The sequence below is a fragment of the Scyliorhinus torazame genome, chromosome 11, assembly GCF_047496885.1.
Source record: "Scyliorhinus torazame isolate Kashiwa2021f chromosome 11, sScyTor2.1, whole genome shotgun sequence".
Classification (NCBI taxonomy): domain Eukaryota; kingdom Metazoa; phylum Chordata; class Chondrichthyes; order Carcharhiniformes; family Scyliorhinidae; genus Scyliorhinus; species Scyliorhinus torazame.
In genome coordinates this window covers 53,827,468-53,846,629 of record NC_092717.1, presented here as the reverse complement: position 1 = coordinate 53,846,629, position 19,162 = coordinate 53,827,468, and the positions used below count along the sequence as shown (strand labels likewise).

At 50.1% G+C, this 19,162-nt stretch overlaps 1 protein-coding gene across 32 annotated transcripts in view; it reads left to right on the top strand.

Annotated features, from left to right (window-relative positions):
* clasp2 (cytoplasmic linker associated protein 2) overlaps window positions 1-19,162 on the top strand; it is a 666,501-nt gene that overhangs the window by 558,081 nt on the left and 89,258 nt on the right. For all 32 annotated transcript variants that reach the window (XM_072467277.1, XM_072467285.1, XM_072467284.1 and 29 more), the window contains one exon: window positions 5,573-5,729. In XM_072467277.1, the coding sequence (XP_072323378.1) occupies window positions 5,573-5,729 (157 nt within the window). The remainder of the gene's footprint in view (window positions 1-5,572; window positions 5,730-19,162) is intronic.

Here is a 19,162-nt window from a genome sequence, read left to right as displayed (position 1 = left end):
CTTTTACAAAAAGATATTCAAATTCCCTATAACTAATTCAAACTATCACATAACATTATTTCAAATTAAAAGAATTTTACTGAAACAAAGAAATTAACAGCAACACAGCTAAACATTACATCGCAGGCAACTAATATTCTAAAGTACAGAAAAGGTAGCCCTTATTAATGCTTTAACGCATCCAATAACCCCACCTCATGCAGATACATCGCAACACACTCTCGACAGGATTAAATTCTTTGTAGGTAACTATCCACGACCACTCCCATCTTCCCAATGGATTTGTTTCTCAGTTTCATCGAGTCACTGCGAACGCTGACCATTGGTCTTTGAAGAATTTCCAAGCTGATTATCAGCAGTAAGGTAGAATATGGTGATTTTGTTTTCCTCCTGGCATCTCCAGGGCAAATTATTAAGAGCTTTAAGATTGCCATGGTATGAGACTGTCCTCCCTCCCACGTTCTGCCTGACAGCTTGCCAATGTCTCATAGCCGCTTTCTCTCTACTGGCCATACCAACTGCAGTTTTTGTCTCTGATCTATCTATTTATCTCTCTCTCTCTCTCTCTCTCTTTCTCTCTCTCTCTCTCTCTCTCTCTCTCTTTTTTAAATAAATATTTTCAACTCATGGGCCCTACTTTTCCTTTAGTTATCCTCTTGCTTTTTGTATTTCTTAGAAAATCTTTGGGTTTTCCTTGATTTTACTTGCCAATATTTTTTCATGCTCTTTGGCTTTCCTAGGTTTTTTTTAACCTCACTTCATCCGTAACTTCTTTATACTCCTCTAAATTCTGAAGTATTGAGCCCTCAGTATCTGCCCTGCGCTTTCCATTTTTTCTTTAAGCTTCTTGATATCTAGGGGGCTCCGTATATGTTAGCCCCTTTTCCATAGGCTGGTATTTTCCAACTCTCATCGCGTGACGTGCTGCAAAGATTTCAACAACCCAGCCAAAAGTCCATTGACTCATTTAAGGGCTCGATGATCCCAATGATTATGGATCAAATGCTGGAAAATGGGATTAGAATAGGGGTGGAACAGGGGGAAAAGAAAGAGAGAGAATTTTAATACGGGCCTGGATCCTAGATTGGACCGGTCATGCCCTCGGTCCCTGAAAGTTTTGGCCATGGCAAAGGAGATACTGGGTTTTATGAAATGCATGGGGGGACAGAACCGTGGCAGTTTGAGAGGACGAGGGCAAAGAAGTTTTAATATTTTTCGCACGTACACCGGGGTCTACTCCTGGATTAATTTCTTTGTCTTGGATAAGGCACGTTGGCAGGGGTGGCTGGATCAGAGTATTCGGCGGCTGTGGTGTTAGACCATGCGCTACATTGGATGGACTTGGGGGTGGCAGAGGGGGATGCCCAGCGGCCGCAGTGGAGGTTGGGTGTAGGGCTATTGGTGGATAAGGGTGTGTGTAAAAGGGTGAGGGTGGCCACCCGGAACTATGTGGAGCAGAATAAGATGAGGGAGGTTTCCACCTCCATGCTGTGGGAGGTGCTGAAGACGGTGGTAAGGGGGCAACTCATCTCGATTCGGGTGCATAGGGAGTGGGTGGATTGGGCTGAGAGGTTGAGGTTGGTGGAGGCCATTCTGAGGGTGGACCGGAGGTACTTGGTCTAAAATCTTTACTAAAACCCACCTCAGAAATTCCACAACGTTTCAATTTGAAGCATATATATTCACCAGTACGTACCGTAGGCGTCCCGTCCAACTTCCCACTCAATTACAAACCTACCCACTGAGTCAGTCACTATGCTCCCCACCTCAAAGGCCATTCTCATATTGATCAACACCGCCACCCCCTCAGCTTCATATCTAAACCCCAAATGGAACACTTGCTCCACCCAGCCCTTCCTCCGCCTCGTCTGGTTCCCCCAACATCAGGCGCATCTCGTGAAGAAACACAACGTCCGCAAACAAACCCCTTAAATGCGCAAAAACAAGACTCCCAGTGCATGCCTCGCTCACCCTCTGGGCCCTCACCATCTCCCCTTAATCAACCATGCCACACCAACGCCACCCACGTCAGCATTCCCTGACCCCCACCCCAGACGTCCCGTCCCCCCGCCATAAACAAAAAAATGAAACCCAGCCATCCCCCCCCCCCTCCCCCCTCCAAAGATCAACCCTCCACTTCACTCCTGTTAACGAGCCAACCAGCTAAAATGGTGACCCCCACCAACTTCTCTGCTCTGATTATTTGACAAGACCTCTGGATTATCCGTCCAATAACATAACCACTACGCTACCGTACTCTTAAAAATTGCTCACCCACCAACTCTCCTTTGAATAGATCATACGGCCCCTTAAGCTTGCTCTGCCATTCAATACAATCATGGCCGATCTTTGGCTTCAACCCCACTTTCCCGCCCACTTCCGATATCCCTCAATTCCCTGAGAGAACAAATATCTTAGCCTTAAGCGTATTCAATGGTGGAATATCCTCAACCCTCCAGGATGTAGAATTCCAAAGATTCACAATCCTCTGATTGAATTATGTGAAAATGAAAAATGTGCAAGGTTACAGAGAAAAGGCAGAATAGTGGCACTAGATGAGGTTCTCCTGCAGAGAGCTGGCACAGACAAAGTGAGTCAAATGGCATCCTTCTGTGCTGTAACCGTTCGACAAAGCAATTTCTTCTCATCTCAATCCTAAACGATCGATCCCTTATTCTAAGGCTCCGTTGCCCTTTGTTCAAGATTCCCAACTGGGGAAATAACTGGCAGGGTCTCCTTTATTAAGCTCTTCAGAATCTTCCATGTATCAATGAGATGAGCTCTAATTTTTATAGTCCACAGGGTAAAGGCTCAATTTTCTCAATCTCTCATCATAAGACATTTCAAAAACCAATCTAATAAACCTTTGCCAGACTATCTCCAAGCCTCCTTAAATATAGAGATTAAAATTGCACAATATTCCAGGTGTGGTTTTCGCCATACCCTGTTCGATCCTTATTCTTATATTGATGTACCTTTGCAACAGATGTCAACATATAATTTGCCTTCTTAATTGTAACCTGTTCCTGCATGCAAACTTTCAGCCAGTAAATCCCGCCCAATATCTTTTGAAAATCCAAGTATACTATAACTATTGGTTCTGCTTTATCTACCCTACCAGTTACATCCTCAAAAATGACTACTAAATTTCTCTACCGTAAAACCGTGTTGACTTTGTCTGACTATACTACGATTTTCTACGTGCAATGAGGGAGAGCAGAGAGAGGTTGAAAGAAACAATGTGTTGAACGCGACAAGGATATTTTTGGAATTACTAATACATAAAGTTCCTTTGACAGATGGGTAGCAGTAAAACAAATATATACAAAATGTATAAATATGATTTTCCTTAAATCTGAAGCAGATGCTACCAATCATTAGCAGATACTGAAGCCAATGACATAATTCCAAAGATGGCTGTAGTCAACCACACCTTCTGCAGGTAGCCATTCTTCATGACATTAGATGAATGGTGTAGGTGGGACGATACACCCATGAAGGAGAGAAGTGTCGGCAGTACTGTCAAATCCAATCCTATCTGCAAATGTTATCCTCGGGTGCACAATGCAGCAGGCACATGCAGCAAGTTGAAGCTTGAACCCTGCTTAATGTTTTATTCCTTTAATGTAGAAACACTGGCTATTCTTAGTTCTTCGAGCTGTTGCCTCACTGAGATCCGTTCACTCACTAAAAGAGGGATAACTCTGCTAACCTGCAATAACTGTAGCCTTGTGTTTGAAAGAAACTGCCCATTCCCTGTTCTAAGTACCTGAACCAAAGAAATGGGCTTAGAAAAGCAAATTTCTGAACTGGATAATGTCAATTTATGCCAAAATATATTTTTTTCTCAAGCATGGTTGTTCATGGGTGTGTTGGCTGTGGCTCAGCTGGTAGAACTGATGCCTCTAAGTTAGATGGTAAATTCAAGTCCCACTCCAGAAACCTGGGGACCGATTCTCCGACCCCCCCGCCGGGTCGGAGAATCGGCGGGGGCTGGCGTGAATCTCGACCCCGCCGTGTCCCGAATTCTCCGCTACCAGAGAATCGGCGGGGGTGGGAATTGCACCGCGCGGTCGGCGGGCTCCCCCCTGGCCATTCTCCGGCCTGCGATGGGCCAAAGTCCCGCCGCTGTCAACCCTCGCCAGCCGGCGTGGATTGAACCACCTACCTTACCGGCGGGAGCAGACCGGGCGGGCTCCGGGGTCCTGGGGGGGGCGCGGAGCGATCTGGCCCCGGGGGGTGCCCCCACAGTGGCCTTGCCCGCGATCGGGGCCCACCGATCGGCGGGCAGGCCAGTGCCGTGGGGGCACTCTTTTTCTTCCGCCTTCGCCATGGTCTTCACTATGGCGGAGCCGGAAGAGACCCCCTCCACTGCGCATGCGCGGGGATGCAGTGAGCAGCCACTGACGCTCCCGCGCATGCGTCGCCCGGTGAAGTCCTTTCGCCGCTGGCTGGCGTGGCGCCAAAGGCTTTTCCCGCCAGCCGGTGGGGCGGAAATCACTCCGGCGCGGGCCTAGCCCCTCAAGGTGAGGGCTTGGCCCCTCTCCGCACCTTTGGGGCGGCCCGACGCCGGAGTGGTTCCCGCCACTCCATCACACCGGATTCCCCCGCCCCACCGGGTAGGGGAGAATCCCGGCCCTGAGCACAAAGTCGAAAGTGCATAAGTGGGAAATATTGCTCAAAATTCTATCTTTCAGATGAAACATTAGGGCAAGGCCTCATCTGCCCTTTCAGGTGGACATACAAGATCACACCTGACACTATTTCGAAGAACAGTAGGGATGCTTTTTTCCCCAGAATCCTGGCCAATATTTATCCCTGAATCAGCAGTACTGAAACAGATTATCTGGTCAATTTCGCATTGTTATTTGTTGAGGCAATTTGGCTGCTGTGTTTCTGATGTTACACATTTAATCACACTTTGAAAGTGCTTCATTGGTTGTAAAACACTCTGGGGAAACGTGAGGTTGTAAAAAGGCATTTTATAAAAATGCAGGTCCTTTTACTTTGTTCCTTACTAAAATAAAATCATTCACTCATTCCTATTTCTTAGGTTCTTTCTTTCGGACTCTCAAAATCTGCCATTTGTAAGTTTTGGCCATCAGTTCTGATGTCACTTGTCCTACTCCCCTGCAGTTTCCCCTAGACCAATATTTTTTTTCCCCTTTGTGTACTTACACAATTCCGATTTGAAAACCACCAACTGAATCTGCCTCCACCAACCCTTTGTGAAGTATGTCTCAGACCACTAACCTCACAGACACAGATCACTTGTGTCCTCTGGCCTTCTGCCATTGGGTACAGTTTCTCCCTATCCTGTCCAGACTCTATATAATTTTGAACATCTCTATGAAATATACTCTCAACTTTCTCTAATCTATCCACGTAACTAAATTCTCTCATTCCTGGAACTATTCTCAGAAATCTCTTCAGCATCATCTTGAAGGGAGCCTTCCTAAAGTACAGTGCCCAGAATTGGATACAGTGTTCCAAATGTGGCCAAACCAGTATTTAATCAACCAAAACCTCTGCAGTAAAACTTTGACAGTTCACACTTTTTGTTCATGAACAGTGCATTTAACTATGACGCAGAGAACATGAATTCGGAAGAAATATACTGCTCTCTTCGAGGAATGACTGAAGCAATCCAGAACTTTAGTCTCCTTAGTCAAGAAGAAATGAATGAACCTTTGCGACGGGATGCTGCAAAAGATGAGGATGGGGAACTGGTGAGTATTTTAAACATTTCTATGAAAGCTATTTCAGCTTAGTTGATGCCAATTGGGAAGCCATGAAAAAAATATGTAAAGCTTGTTCCTCTTACACTTGCCTTTCCCCCATAAAATGGCTGTAAATATAATGATTCATTGGGGCATGAGGTCAATTCCCACCTGTCTATTAAGTTACTTGGACTGGATCAGTTCCTAAAATGCTACTGTTGGCATCAGCATTACTACTGAGGAGCAAAAAAATCATTCAGAGTTCTCACTCCTGAAATCTAACCAGTGACAAATGTGGACTTCAGGTGAGGTTAGCATCAGGCTTTTTTATACAACTTCCCAAGTTGAAATAGTTGAATTTTCATTGCAGTCGTTTTTTTTACCACAGGCATCCCAAATATGTATTGCTTTAGAATTGCTTCCCAGTACTTGTATATTTTTGCAGGAAATAACATTTACAAGATAATGATAGTGAGTGATCCCAAATCCTTCCAAAGTTCTATTTCCTACCCTTTGCTACAGGATGCTTAAATTGTTTTGCAACTTAACTTCATTAAAATATATTGCACATAATTTAGCTCTTAATTAGTCCTTTTAAATGCCGTTCGTCTTTCTTTACAATACTTACATAGCCGATCAGCAAACTGAATAATCACTGAAGTTCACTCTGTTTCAAAGCAATTTAAACTGTGGTCTGTGATCCTAACAAGTTTTAAAACCCCATTATCCATCTGAGAAACACAAGTGAATTTTGATATCGTGCTGCATTCCTGAAATAGTTTGCAAATTCGGAACATAGAACATACAGTGCAGAAGGGGGCCATTCGGCCCATCGAGTCTGCAGCGACCCACTTAAGCCCTCACTTCTACCCTATCCCCGTAAACCAATAACCCCTCCTAACCTTTTTGGTCCCTAAGGGCAATTTATCATGGCCAATCCACCTAACCTGCACGTCTTTGGACTGTGGGAGGAAACCGGAGCACCCGGAGGAAACCCACGCAGACACGGGGAGAACGTGCTTGGAGATTGGGGAATATTTTTGAACTGCCTAAACTTGATTAATCTTAAGTCTAGAGTTCGGCTTACAAAATAATTATTTTGCACGTGTACCTTAAATTTGTATGATTATGTAGCATGATGTGCAGTGAAGTAGCCTACTTAAACAATGGCTGATGGCTATTGGTGAATATCACTCATGAATAATGTGAATTGTAGATCTGCTGTTTTTGATGGCAAGGTCTTCAAAGCTAATTTTCTTCAATTCGGAGCTGCTTGTAAGTCTATTTACAATTGCAAAGCAAGCCAGATTTAGCCCACAGCCTGGTGATTTGACAATCTCCAAACCAAATGAGAAGTACTGTATCTACATGACAATGAACATCATCTTGGTGAAGCTGATATGATGCTACCACAAAGTGCATAGTGCCAAGCATTTTTCAAGTTTTTTAATATAATCCAACAAAAATTATGGGTGGGATTTAATGGCCGTGTTGTGCTTAAACTAGAGTGTGCCGAGGCTGCTAAATCAGGGGAGAGGCCAGAATAGAGAACCCCGCCAGGCGCCAATCTATTTGCGTTCGAACCGGCCCGCTCCCATTGGCGAAATCAGGATCTCGTCTGAGCGAAGTGAGAAACCAATGATTGCCACTAAAGCTCAAACTCCATACAATTAACGGGAGCGATGCCCTATCTCACAACCTCCCATCTGATCTGCCGCCATTGGGAGGAAGAGGGGGCAGTTGCAGAGCAGGGGGGGTGGCCACACATGACCTGGGCTGGACTGAGCTCAGGGGCGATGGGTGTCCCATCCGCCATACCAACCCATTCTGGGGGCAACCCTAGCCTCTGCCCACTGCCCCACCGACGACCCATCACTCCCATTGACGCGGAGGCCTCCGGCCACGCGGCTGAATGCGATTACTAATTGAGAATTGTAGTTATGTGAGAGCTTCACATATCCCAAGTGGATCCCTGTGGATAGATGTGCCACATAGCATGTGGGAGTTATTGCGGAGCATCTCAATAAAACCATGATGCCTGGAAACTTTGCCTGAACATTGCGGGAGGCAACACCACGGATGCAATGGCCAACATCTGAACAACCAGGGGCTGGGCCCCAACACCGGGGACATTTCCATTACCACAGGGTGGGTGAGGGGACCAGAACCCGGTCCAAGTAATATTTCATGCAGGTATATGGGGTACAGGGTCTGGGGTCCGGTGAGCAGGGGCTCCTGCTACCGCTGTGGGTGTGTGGGCAGGGTGGGCTGGAGGAGGGGTGCGGAGCAATGGGGGGACTGGACGGTCCTATGTGGGAAGACATCGCTGGTTGTCAGCCCCTCACCCTCTCTGAATTCCGTACAGATATCACACGGGATGGACGATATCTTCGACCCCACCGAAGTTGCCCTAGTGGTGCTGCTGGCAAACTGGGCAGCCAGACAACTGAGAAGGAGGTGGCAGCAGCGTCGACAGAGACTCGAGTCAGCGGCCCATGTGCACCCCGCACCCTGAGGACCCAGCTGCCCATCAGGCCAGAGAGGGACCTGGGGGGGGGGGGGGGGGGGGGGGAGGCCTGTGACAGCCCAAGGTGTACAGGCATCGCTGGTCTTTCGAACAGATGACGGACAGTGTGTGCTGCAGGAGGCTCCGCCTCAACAAGGGGACAGTGCAGTATCTGTGCCATGTCCTCGCGGACTTGGCACCATGTGGAGGAGGTGCACACTCACTCCCGGTGGCCATCAAGGTCATCACAACCCTGAGCTTTTACGCCGCAGGATCATTCCAGGGCTCGAGTGGGTACTTGTGACATCTCACAAGCTACAGCCCACAAGTGCATCCATGAAGTTACGGATGGCTGTTTCCCCGGGCAGAGAGCAAAATACACTTTGACATGGACCAAGCCCAACAAGATGCCCGGGCAGCAGGATCCTCCGCCATCGCCAAGACGCCCTTGGTCCAGGGGTTAGTCAATGGCACGCATGTTGCCTTGCGCTCACTGGGCCGATTGGGAGTGCCGTATGTCAACAGGAAGGGGTTCCACTCCCTGAATACCCAGCTTGTGTGCATTCACCACATGAAGATCATGCATGTGTGCACACTTCCCACGGGGGTCAGGTGTCCGGTGCAAATTCACCCGAGCGGCTCAGTGCAGATCATTGACCTTCTCGCTGCATTGGGTGTCATTCTTTCTGGTTACCCTCCCTGAGCTGACGGTCGCTGCCAGTTCCTCCCAGGCAGCAGTGGCTGCCGTGTGGCTGATCCTCCTGGACCCCTGGGGAACAGGATATCTCATCTGGCCTCCGTCGCGTATCACAGTTGTCCCAGCTCGGCATCACCAAAGCGTGGGGTTGGACTCCGTGGCGGCATGGCTGCGAGCAGAGTGGGATTGCCTGTGTAGAAGCAGTTTAAATGCCTCTGTCACTTGTTGCAAGGGGCTGGCCTACTGCAGTTCCGGCAAACCATGATTTGTGGCTTGAATCCCTTGGGGCCTCGTTACGTGAACCAATTAACAGTTTATCGCAGTGACGGCCTCATCGGGGAGCTCGCCACAGTTCCCGCTCACTCCCAGACTTGGAAACCTTTTAGTTAAATCGCGCCCTATACAAATACTGGTTGGTATATCTAATGTTTTGTTTTACTGGATACAACAAGGAATTATAATCAATATACTTTTCTCTGCACCCAGTTGATCTCAGGCGTGAAGACTGATAAATGTATTCAGTGGAATAGATACAGAGAAGCTATTTCCTCTGTTGGGGAATCCAGCACAAGGGGCATTATGTTAAAATTAGAACTAGAGCATTTAAGAGTGAAATCCAGTCACACTTTTTCAAATGAAGACCAATAGATGTTTGGAACTCTCTCCCACCATCTTCCACCCATAAAGGTTGTGGATGTTGAGTCATTTCAAATTTTCCAGACTGAGATCCATGGATTTTTATTAATTTAGGGTATTGGGATCTTGAGCACAAATTAGTTAAATACAGCTGAAGTATAGATCAGAAATTCTGTGATTGAATAAGCTTGTGGTGCTGAATGACCTCCTCATATATCTATGATTTCTTGATTGAGAAACTGAACACTTCATTACATTCACTGCCTGTTCCAGCTATTGAGACTTAATAGATGGCGCAAGTGCTCGACTTTTATCCGTTGGTAATTTACAGTAGTATCATGTTAAATTGCTATTTTGTGCTCCTCGGCAAATTGCTACCTTGTGTTCAATTACACCAGTGCATTAATCATACTGGGTTGTCAAAAATAAGCTGGAATGCAAAAATGAAGTTACCATCTTCTCAAACTGTTATAACCTGCCTGCTTACCACTGGCTGGGAACTAATGGCAATCCCACAATTCTTTGGGTGTATGAGCTTCCCCAATGAGGGGGGGGTCGGAGAAATCATTAGCAGATTCCCTGCATAAATAAAGCTGGCCAATTTGGAACCGGCTAGAGGAGAGTGAGCAGCAAAGGAGTTGTTGCTGCTGCTGCTGTTGTATGTATATGTTATTGTAAATAAATGTTATTTCTTTCTATCCTTCAACTCGTGCTGGATTCACAAAACTGGCGACGAGGGTTAAAGTGAATAGCGGTCTACACTGCTGAAACCACCTCCCTGGATTTTTGTTGGATACAGGTTAGAAGTTGTTTTCTATTACACCATGCCTCTGTATGGACGTTTGGATGTTTTTGACGCTGCGCTGGAAAGCTGGAACCAGGACGCACAACGGATGCGTTACTATTTCCGGGCAATCAACATCACCGAAAACGATGCCAGGTGGTCATATTGCTCACCGCCTGCGGCCCGCATACATTTGGGGTGATTAGGAGCCTTATGTACCCAGCTGCGGCGAACACCAAAACGTTTGATGAACTTAGTGGGGCAACATTTTAACCCAACCCATTCCACGATAGTCCAGCGTTACCGGTTTAATACCGCTGAGAGGATCCCAGGAGAATCCCTTGCCGAGTTTCTATCCAGGCTACGCTGGATTGCGGAGTACTGTGACTATGGTGAGACCTTGTCAGAAATGTTACGCGACGGGACTTACGGTTGCGGCGATGCACTGCTAAGCCGCACGTTTCGGCAGCTCCCGTTCTAACGGACTTTTGGGCTCTTTTCGGGAGCCCCAACGGAAATTTTTTCAGACCAAACCCAGTGTGGGGTGACGAAGGAAGGTGTCCCCCCGGGTGTGTATGGAAAGGATCGGTGGTTGTGGCCAGATTGCGAAGGATCCTTTGGAGCAGCGGCAGAGAAGAGAACGAAAAAGCAAGATGGCGACGGATGGAGCCCAGGCGACGTGGGGCCCGGACCAGCAGGAATTCCTCCGACGGTGTGTGGAGGAATTAAAGAAGGAGGTACTGGCGCCGATGTTATTGTCAATCGAAGGGCTAAAAGAAACACAAAAGGCCCAGGTGATAGAGCTCCATGGGGTGAAGGCAAAGGCATCTGAAAACGAGGATGAGATACAGGGCCTAGCGGTAAAAATGGAGACGCACGAGGCGCTACATAAGAGGTGTATCGAAAGGCTCGAAGTCCTGGAGAACAGCTCGAGGAGAAAGAACCTACAGATTCTGGGTCTCCCCGAAGGAGTGGAGGGAGCTGACGTTGGGGCTTATGTGAGCACGATGCTCCATTCGCTAATGAGAGCTGAGGCCCCCTCGGGCCCCCTGGAGGTGGAAGGGGCTCACCGGGTCCTTGTGAGGAGACCAAAGGCTGGAGAACCACCAAGGGCGATAGTGGTGAGATTTCACCGCTTCACCGATAGAGAGGCGGGTTTGAGCTGGGCCAAGAAGGTACGGAGTAGCAGGTGGGAGAATGCGGTGATACGAGTGTATCAGGACTGGAGCGCGGAGGTGGCAAGAAGGAGGGCGAGCTTTAATCGGGCCAAGGCGGTGCTTCACAAGAAGAAAATAAAGTTTGGGATGCTGCAGCCGGCGCGATTGTGGGTCACGCACCAAGGCAAACATTATTACTTTGAAACGTCGGATGAGGCATGGACCTTCATCCAAGAAGAGAAACTGGACCAGAACTGAGGGACTGATGCTGGGGGGGAGACGACGATGTCGATGCATAGAAATGTAAATTGGGGAATGGGAGGTTCACAGTGTCGAGACGATAGACTGGGGGGGGTTTCAACTCTTGACGGGGGGGACACTGAGAAATGTGGGCGCCGGTGGAAAAAGGGACTGAGAGGGGGGGATGGGGAATGGGGGAGCTGCGCCATAGGGGGCAGGGCCGATCCAGGAAAGGCAGGTTTTTATCCCGCGCTAGGGAGATGATAGCGGGAAGATAGGCGCAAGAAGGATGAGAGTTCCACGCACGGGGGGAGTCAAGGAGAGAGCGGGGGAAGCCGGGGTCAGTTGGAGTCAGCTGACTTTCGGAAGCATCATGGGGGGAGTGACCATGCTAGATGGGGATCTAGCAGGGGGGGAGGGGGGGGGGGGGAGATCAACTGGGTTGCTGCTGCTGGGAGCGAGAGGGAGCTGGCAAGGGAAGAGGTGGTCAGGACAGGAGGGCGCCGCCTGGGGGACGGGTGGGTGCGCGGGACCCGGACGGGGGACTGGCCTAGAATAGGGGATGGCTAACGGCGGGGGGGCGGGCGGGGCGGCCCCCCAATCAGGCTGATCACGTGGAATGTGAGAGGCCTAAATGGGCTGATTTAAGAGGGCCCGAGTGTTCGCGCACTTAAAAAGACTGAAGGCAGATGTGGTCATGCTTCAGGAGACGCATCTGAAGGTGGCGGATCAGGCTAGGTTAAGGAAAGGATGGGTGAACCAGGTGTTCCACTCAGGGTTGGACGCGAAAAATAGAGGGGTGACGATATTGGTGGGGAAACTGGTGTCGTTCGAGGCTAGGAATATAGTGGTGGACAACAGGGGTAGATATGTGATGGTGAGTGGTAGATTGCAGGGAAAGGAGGTCGTGCTGGTAAATGTATATGCCCCGAACTGGGATGACGCAGGATTTATGAAGCGGATGCTGGGACGTATCCCGGACCTGGAGGTGGGAAGCCTGGTAATGGGGGGGGATTTCAATACTGTGCTGGATCCAGTGTTAGATCGGTCTAGATTCAGGACCGGAAGAAGGCCGGCAGCGGCCAGGGTGCTTAGGGGGTTCATGGAGCAAATGGGGGGAGTGGATCCGTGGAGATTTGCTAGGCCGTTGGCCAAAGAGTTCTCCTTTTTCTCCCATGTCCACAAGGTATACTCCCGAATAGATTTCTTTGTTTTGAGCAGGGCACTGATCTCGATGGTGGCAGGAACGGAGTATTCGGCTATAGCCGTTTCAGACCATGCCCCGCACTGGGTGGATCTGGAACTAGGAGAGGAGAGGGAACAGCGCCCACTCTGGCGACTGGATGTGGGATTATTGGCGGATGAGGGGGTCTGTGGAAGGGTGCGGGGATGTATTGAGAGGTACCTGGAGGCCAATGATGATGGTGAGATCCAGGTGGGGGTAGTATGGGAAGCGCTGAAGGCGGTGGTTAGGGGAGAATTGATTTCCATTAGGGCTTACAAGGAGAAAAAAGAGGGCAAAGAAAGGGAGAGATTAGTGGGGTAGATTTTGTGGGTGGATAAAAGATATGCGGAGGCCCCGGACGAAGGACTATATAGAGAGAGGCGAAGACTTCAGACGGAGTTTGACCTGCTGACCACAGGGAAAGCAGAGGCACAGTGGAGGAAGGCGCAGGGGATGAGATACGAATATGGGGAAAAGGCGAGCCGGCTGCTGGCCCACCAGCTTCGCAAGAGGATAGCGGCGAGGGAAATTGGGGGAGTCGGGGATGAAACGGGAACTACGGAGCGGAGAGCAGGGAAGGTAAATGAGGTGTTTAAGACCTTTTATGCGAGGCTATATAGGTCCCAACCCCCGGAGGGAAAAGAGGGAATGCAACAGTTTCTGGACGAACTAAGGTTCCCGAGGGTGGAGGAGCAGGAGGTGACAGGTCTGGGGGCGCCAATTGGGGTGCATGAGGTGACTGAAGGGCTGGGGAACATGCAGGCAGTGAAGGCCCCGGGACCAGATGGGTTCCCGGTGGAATTTTACAGGAAATATGTGGACTTGTTGGCCCCGCTGCTGGCGAGAACCTTTAACGAGGCCAGAGAAGGGGGGACTCTATCCCCGACAATGTTGGAGGCGACGATATCACTAATCCTGAAGCGGGATAAAGATTCGCTGCAATGCGGGTCATAGAGGCCTATCTCGCTCCTGAATGTAGACGGCAAGTTGCTGGCAAAAGTGCTGGTGACGAGGAGCGAGGATTGTGTCCCGGGGGTGGTGCATGAAGACCAGACAGGGTTTGTAAAGGGGAGACAACTGAATGTCAACTTGCGACGGCTGTTGGGGGTGATAATGATGCCCGCAGCGGAGGGGGAGGCAGAGATAGTGGTGGCGATGGATGCAGAGAAGGCATTCGATGGGAATATCTATGGGAGGTGTTGAGGAGGTTTGGGTTCGGGGAGGGGTTTGTCAGTTGGGTCAAACTCCTATACGGGGCCCCAGTGGCAAGTGTAGTCACAAATCGGCAGAGATCGGAGTATTTTCGGTTACATAGGGGAACAAGGCAGGGGTGCCCCCTGTCCCCATTACTGTTCGCGTTGGCAATTGAACCACTGGCCATAGCGTTGAGAGAGTCTAAGAAATGGAGGGGGTGGTTAGAGGTAGAGAGGAACATCGATGTCACTCTACGCAGATGACCTACTGCTATATGTGGCGGATCCTGTAGAAGGGATGACAGAGGTTATGCAGATATTGAGGGAGTTTGGAGATTTTTCGGGATATAGGCTAAATATGGGGAAGAGCGAGCTTTTCGTAGTACACCCTGGGGATCAGGGAAGAGGGATAGGCGCCCTGCCGTTAAGGAGAGTGGAAAGGAGCTTCCAATATTTGGGGATTCAGGTAGCCAAGAGCTGGGGAACTCTACACAAACGCAATCTGACGCGGCTGGTGGAGCAGATGGAGGAGGATTTCAAGAGGTGGGATATGCTGCCGCTCTCACTGGCGGGCAGAGTGCAGGCGGTAAAAATGATGGTCCTCCCAAGGTTTCTTTTTGTGTTTCAATGTCTCCCCATTCTGATCACTAAGGCCTTTTTCAAGAAAATAGACAGGAGTGTTGAGTTTCGTGTGGGCAGGGAAGACCCCGAGAGTAAGGAGGGGGTTCCTGCAGCGCAGCAGGGACAGAGGGGGACTGGCGTTGCCGAATCTGGACGACTACTACTGGGCTGCCAATGTGGCGATGGTTTGTAAGTGGGTGAGGGAGGGAGAGGGGGCGGCGTGGAAGAGGCTGGAGATGGCGTCCTGTAAAGGAACGAGCCTAAAGGCACTGGTGACGGCGCCGCTGCCGCTTTCCCCAAAAAGGTATACCACAAACCCAGTGGTGGTGGCAACCTTCAGGATCTGGGGGCAATGGAGGCGACACAGGGGGGTGACGGGTGCCTCGGTGTGGTCCCCGATCAGGAATAACCATAGGTTTGTCCCAGGAAGGATGGACGGAGGGTTCCAGAGCTGGCATCGGGCAGGAATTAGGAGATTGAGTGACTTGTTTATTGATGGGGAGTTGCGAGCCTGGGAGCGCTGGAGGAAAAGTATGAGTTGCCCCCGGGGAATATCTTCAGATATATGCAAGTGACGGCGTTTACGAGGCAACAGGTGAGGGAATTTCCGCTGCTCCAGACACACGGGATCCAGGATAGAGTGATTTCGGGGGTATGGGTCGGGGAGGGCAAAGTGTCCGAAATATGTCAGGAGATGAGAGACGAGGGGGAGGCGCCGGTAGAGGAGCTGAAAGGAAAATGGGAAGAAGAGCAGGGGGAGAAGATTGAGGAGGGGCTGTGGGCTGATGCCCTAAGTAGGGTAAATTCCTCTTCCTCGTGTGCCAGGCTTAGCCTGATTCAATTCAAGGTTCTACACAGAGCACACATGACGGGAGCAAGACTGAGCAGGTTCTTCGGAGTGGAGGACAGATGCAGGAGGTGCTTGGGAAGCCCGGCGAACCACACACACATGTTTTGGTCGTGTCCGGCACTGGATGCGTACTGGAGGGGAGTGGCAAAGGTGATTTCAAAGGTGGTGAAGGTCCGGGTCAAGCCAGGCTGGGGGTTAGCTATATTTGGGGTAGCGGAAGAGCCGGGAGTGCAGGAGGCGAAAGAGGCCGATATTCTGGCCTTTGTGTCCCTGGTAGCCCGGCGAAGGATCTTACTTATGTGGAAGGAAGTGAAACTCCCCGGCGTGGAGGCCTGGATAAACGATATGGCAGGGTTCATAAAACTGGAACTAATGAAATTTGCGTTGAGGGGATCGGCTCAGGGGTTCTCCAGGCGGTGGCAACTGTTCCTTGACTATCTCGCGGAACGTTAAGGGAAAATAGATAGTCAGCAGCCCGGGGGGAACACTATATTTTTTGTTACTTTGTTAGTTCACTATTTTATTTAAATAATGTTACTTATTAGCTATTGTGTTATTTTTTATGTTGATTTGTAAAGTGGAAAAATTGTGTTTGAAAACTTTAATAAAATATATTTTTTTTAAAAAAGAAATGTTACGCGACCGTTTGTTTTGTGGTATTAACAATGCGGCCACCCAGAGAAGGTTGTTAGCTGAGCCAACATTGACTTTTCAACTGGCCATTCAAATAGTATTGTCCTGAGAGAGCGCAGAACGCAGGAGCTACAGGGAATGGAGGTGCATGCCTTGGGGCGCAACCCCTTCCATCCGAAAGCGTCCCCCCTCACCCCTGCGGTACCTTGGGCGAGGCGACGTCCGGATCGATGCCAGTGGCCATCGGACATTCCTCCCCGAAGGGAGCCTTCTCCAGAACCAATGGATGAGGAGCCATGTCCATGTCAGACTTGTGGGCACCGACCCCATCGCGGACGCCGGTCCTGGGGGCACCAGAGGCGCCGTCGTTCCGACCGAAACTGGGGCCAACCCAGGGGCCGTACCTTCCATTTGGCTGAACCTGCGGCGACTAGTCCCGAGGACGTGGAGACGGAGGACAGTACGGGTCAATGGTCACCCACTTGAGATGGAGTTGGATACTGGCGCAGAGGTCTCAGTGATCGGCCAGAAGACATTCGACTGCATCAAGCAGGGTATACAGACCCTTACATTAACCGACACACAGGCCAGGTTGGCCACCTACACGGGGGAACCATTGGACATTGCAGGAACTATGATGACCCCTATTGTTTATGGACGCCAGGAGGGGCGTTTCCCACTTATCGAGGTGCGCGGCCATGGGCCCAGCCTGTTAGGTCGGGACTGGTTGCGCCATTTGCGGCTGCAGTGGCAGCACATCCATCAAACAGTTTCAGGAGAGTTGACTGAGGTGCTAGGGCGGTACCCAGATGTATTCCAGTCCGGTTTGGGGAAAATAAAAGGGGCGGTAGCCCAAGTCGAATCAGGAGCTACGCCGCGCTATTTCCGGGTGGGCGCTGTGCCTTACGCCATGCTAGAGAAGGTAGAAGGGGAGCTCACTTGTTTGGAGACTTTGGGTATTATCAGGCCCGTCCGTTTCGCTGACTGGGCAGCACCAATTGTACCTGTAATGAAGCCAGTTGCCACAGTTCACTTGTGCATCGACTATAAACTTAGCGAATACGGCTTCTCGGCTCGACCAATATCCAATGCCTCGCATAGAGCATCTCTGCGCGAAGCTTGCAGGCGGACTTTTGTTCACAAAATTAGATATGAGTCATGCCTACCTACAGTTGGAGCTGGATCCTGCCTCCCGGCCATATGTAACGATTAATACACACCAGGGCCTGTATGAATATACACGGTTGCCCTTTAGGTTATCCTCTGCCTGCACTATTTTTCAACATGTCATGGAGGGCATTTTGAGAGGTTTACCATGTGTCGCTGTCTACCTGGACGACGTTTTGATTACAGGGACGTCGGAACAGGATCATTTGGAAAATTTGGACGCTTTTCGGAGGCTGGAGTCTGTTTACGTCGCACAAAGTGTGTCTTTCAGGCGAAGGAAGTAGACTACCTGGGTTATCAGGTGGACCGCGAAGGTTTGCATCCCATCGCAGAGAAGGTGTGCGCAATTCACCAGGCCCCCGCCCCGACTGACACTTCGCATCTTCGTTCATTTCTCGGCCTCGTAAACTATTACTGGAATTTCCTCCCCAATCTGGCAACTACGCTGGCCCCATTGCACCTTCTGCTAAAGAAGAATCACACCTGGGTTTGGGGTCAGGTGCAAGAAACCGCTTTCCGACGGGTAAAACAACAATTGCCGTCGTCTGGGTTACTAACCCACTATTATCCTGGAAAGCCTTTGCTCATCCCAAGTGAAGCATCCCCGTATGGTATTGGGGCCGTCCTGTCCCACAAGATGGAGAACGGGGCCGAGCGGCTGATAGCTTTCGCCTCTCGCACATTGACTGCAGCGGAAAAGAAGTATGCGCAGATCGAGAAGGAGGGCCTGGCGGTGGTCTTTGCAGTGAAACGCTTCCACCAGTACGTGTATGGCCGCCACTTCACCATCGTGACTGATCATAAGCCTCTGCTGGGACTGTTCCGAGAGGATAAGCCAATACCGCCCATTGTTTCCGCACGGATCCAGCACTGGGCTTTGTTGCTCGCTGCATACGAGTATTCTCTGGAGCACAAACCAGGAACCCAGTAGCGAATGCCGACGCCCTGAGCCGATTGCCTTTATCGACCGGCCCTATTTCGACCCCCAAGACCGGTGAGGTGGTTGCAACCCTACATTTTATGGACACCTTTCCTGTCACGGCATCACAGATCCGTGAGTGGACCCAGACGGAGCTAGTCCTGTCAAAGGTTCGGCACATAGTCCTGTATGGTGGGCAGCATAGGCAGCTCCCAGGCAAATTCTTCTTCAAGCTGTCAGAATTTAGCGTGGAAGATGGTATCCTCCTGTGGGGGACACGTGTGATTGTCCCGGAAAAAGAACAGGAGCTGATACGAAGAGACATGCATAATGGGCATCCGGGTGTGATCAAAATGAAAATGGCCTGGAGTTATGCCTGGTGGCCAGGCCTCGACAATGACATTGAGAAGGTGGCCCAAAACTTCTCCATTTGTCAGGAGCATCAGAAGCTTCCGCCGGCCGCGCCCCTACATCACAGGGAATGGCCAGGGCGGCCTTGGGCACGCTTGCATGCGGATTCCGCCGGCCCTTTTCAAGGATCCATGTTCCTTCTATTAATTGATGCCCAGTCTAAATGGTTAGAGGTGCATAAGATGGTAGGCACAACGTCCTGCGCAACAATCGAGAAAATGCGTTTGTCTTTCAGTACGCATGGCCTCCCAGAGGTGCTGGTCACGGACAACGGCATTCCGTTCATAAGTGAGGAGTTTGCGAAGTTCTTTCGCCAAACGGGCCCTATCTCTTACCAGGTGCAAGCCCAGGGTCATCTCCAGCGCAAACATGTAGACCACGTTCAGTCCAGAAGACCATCCCT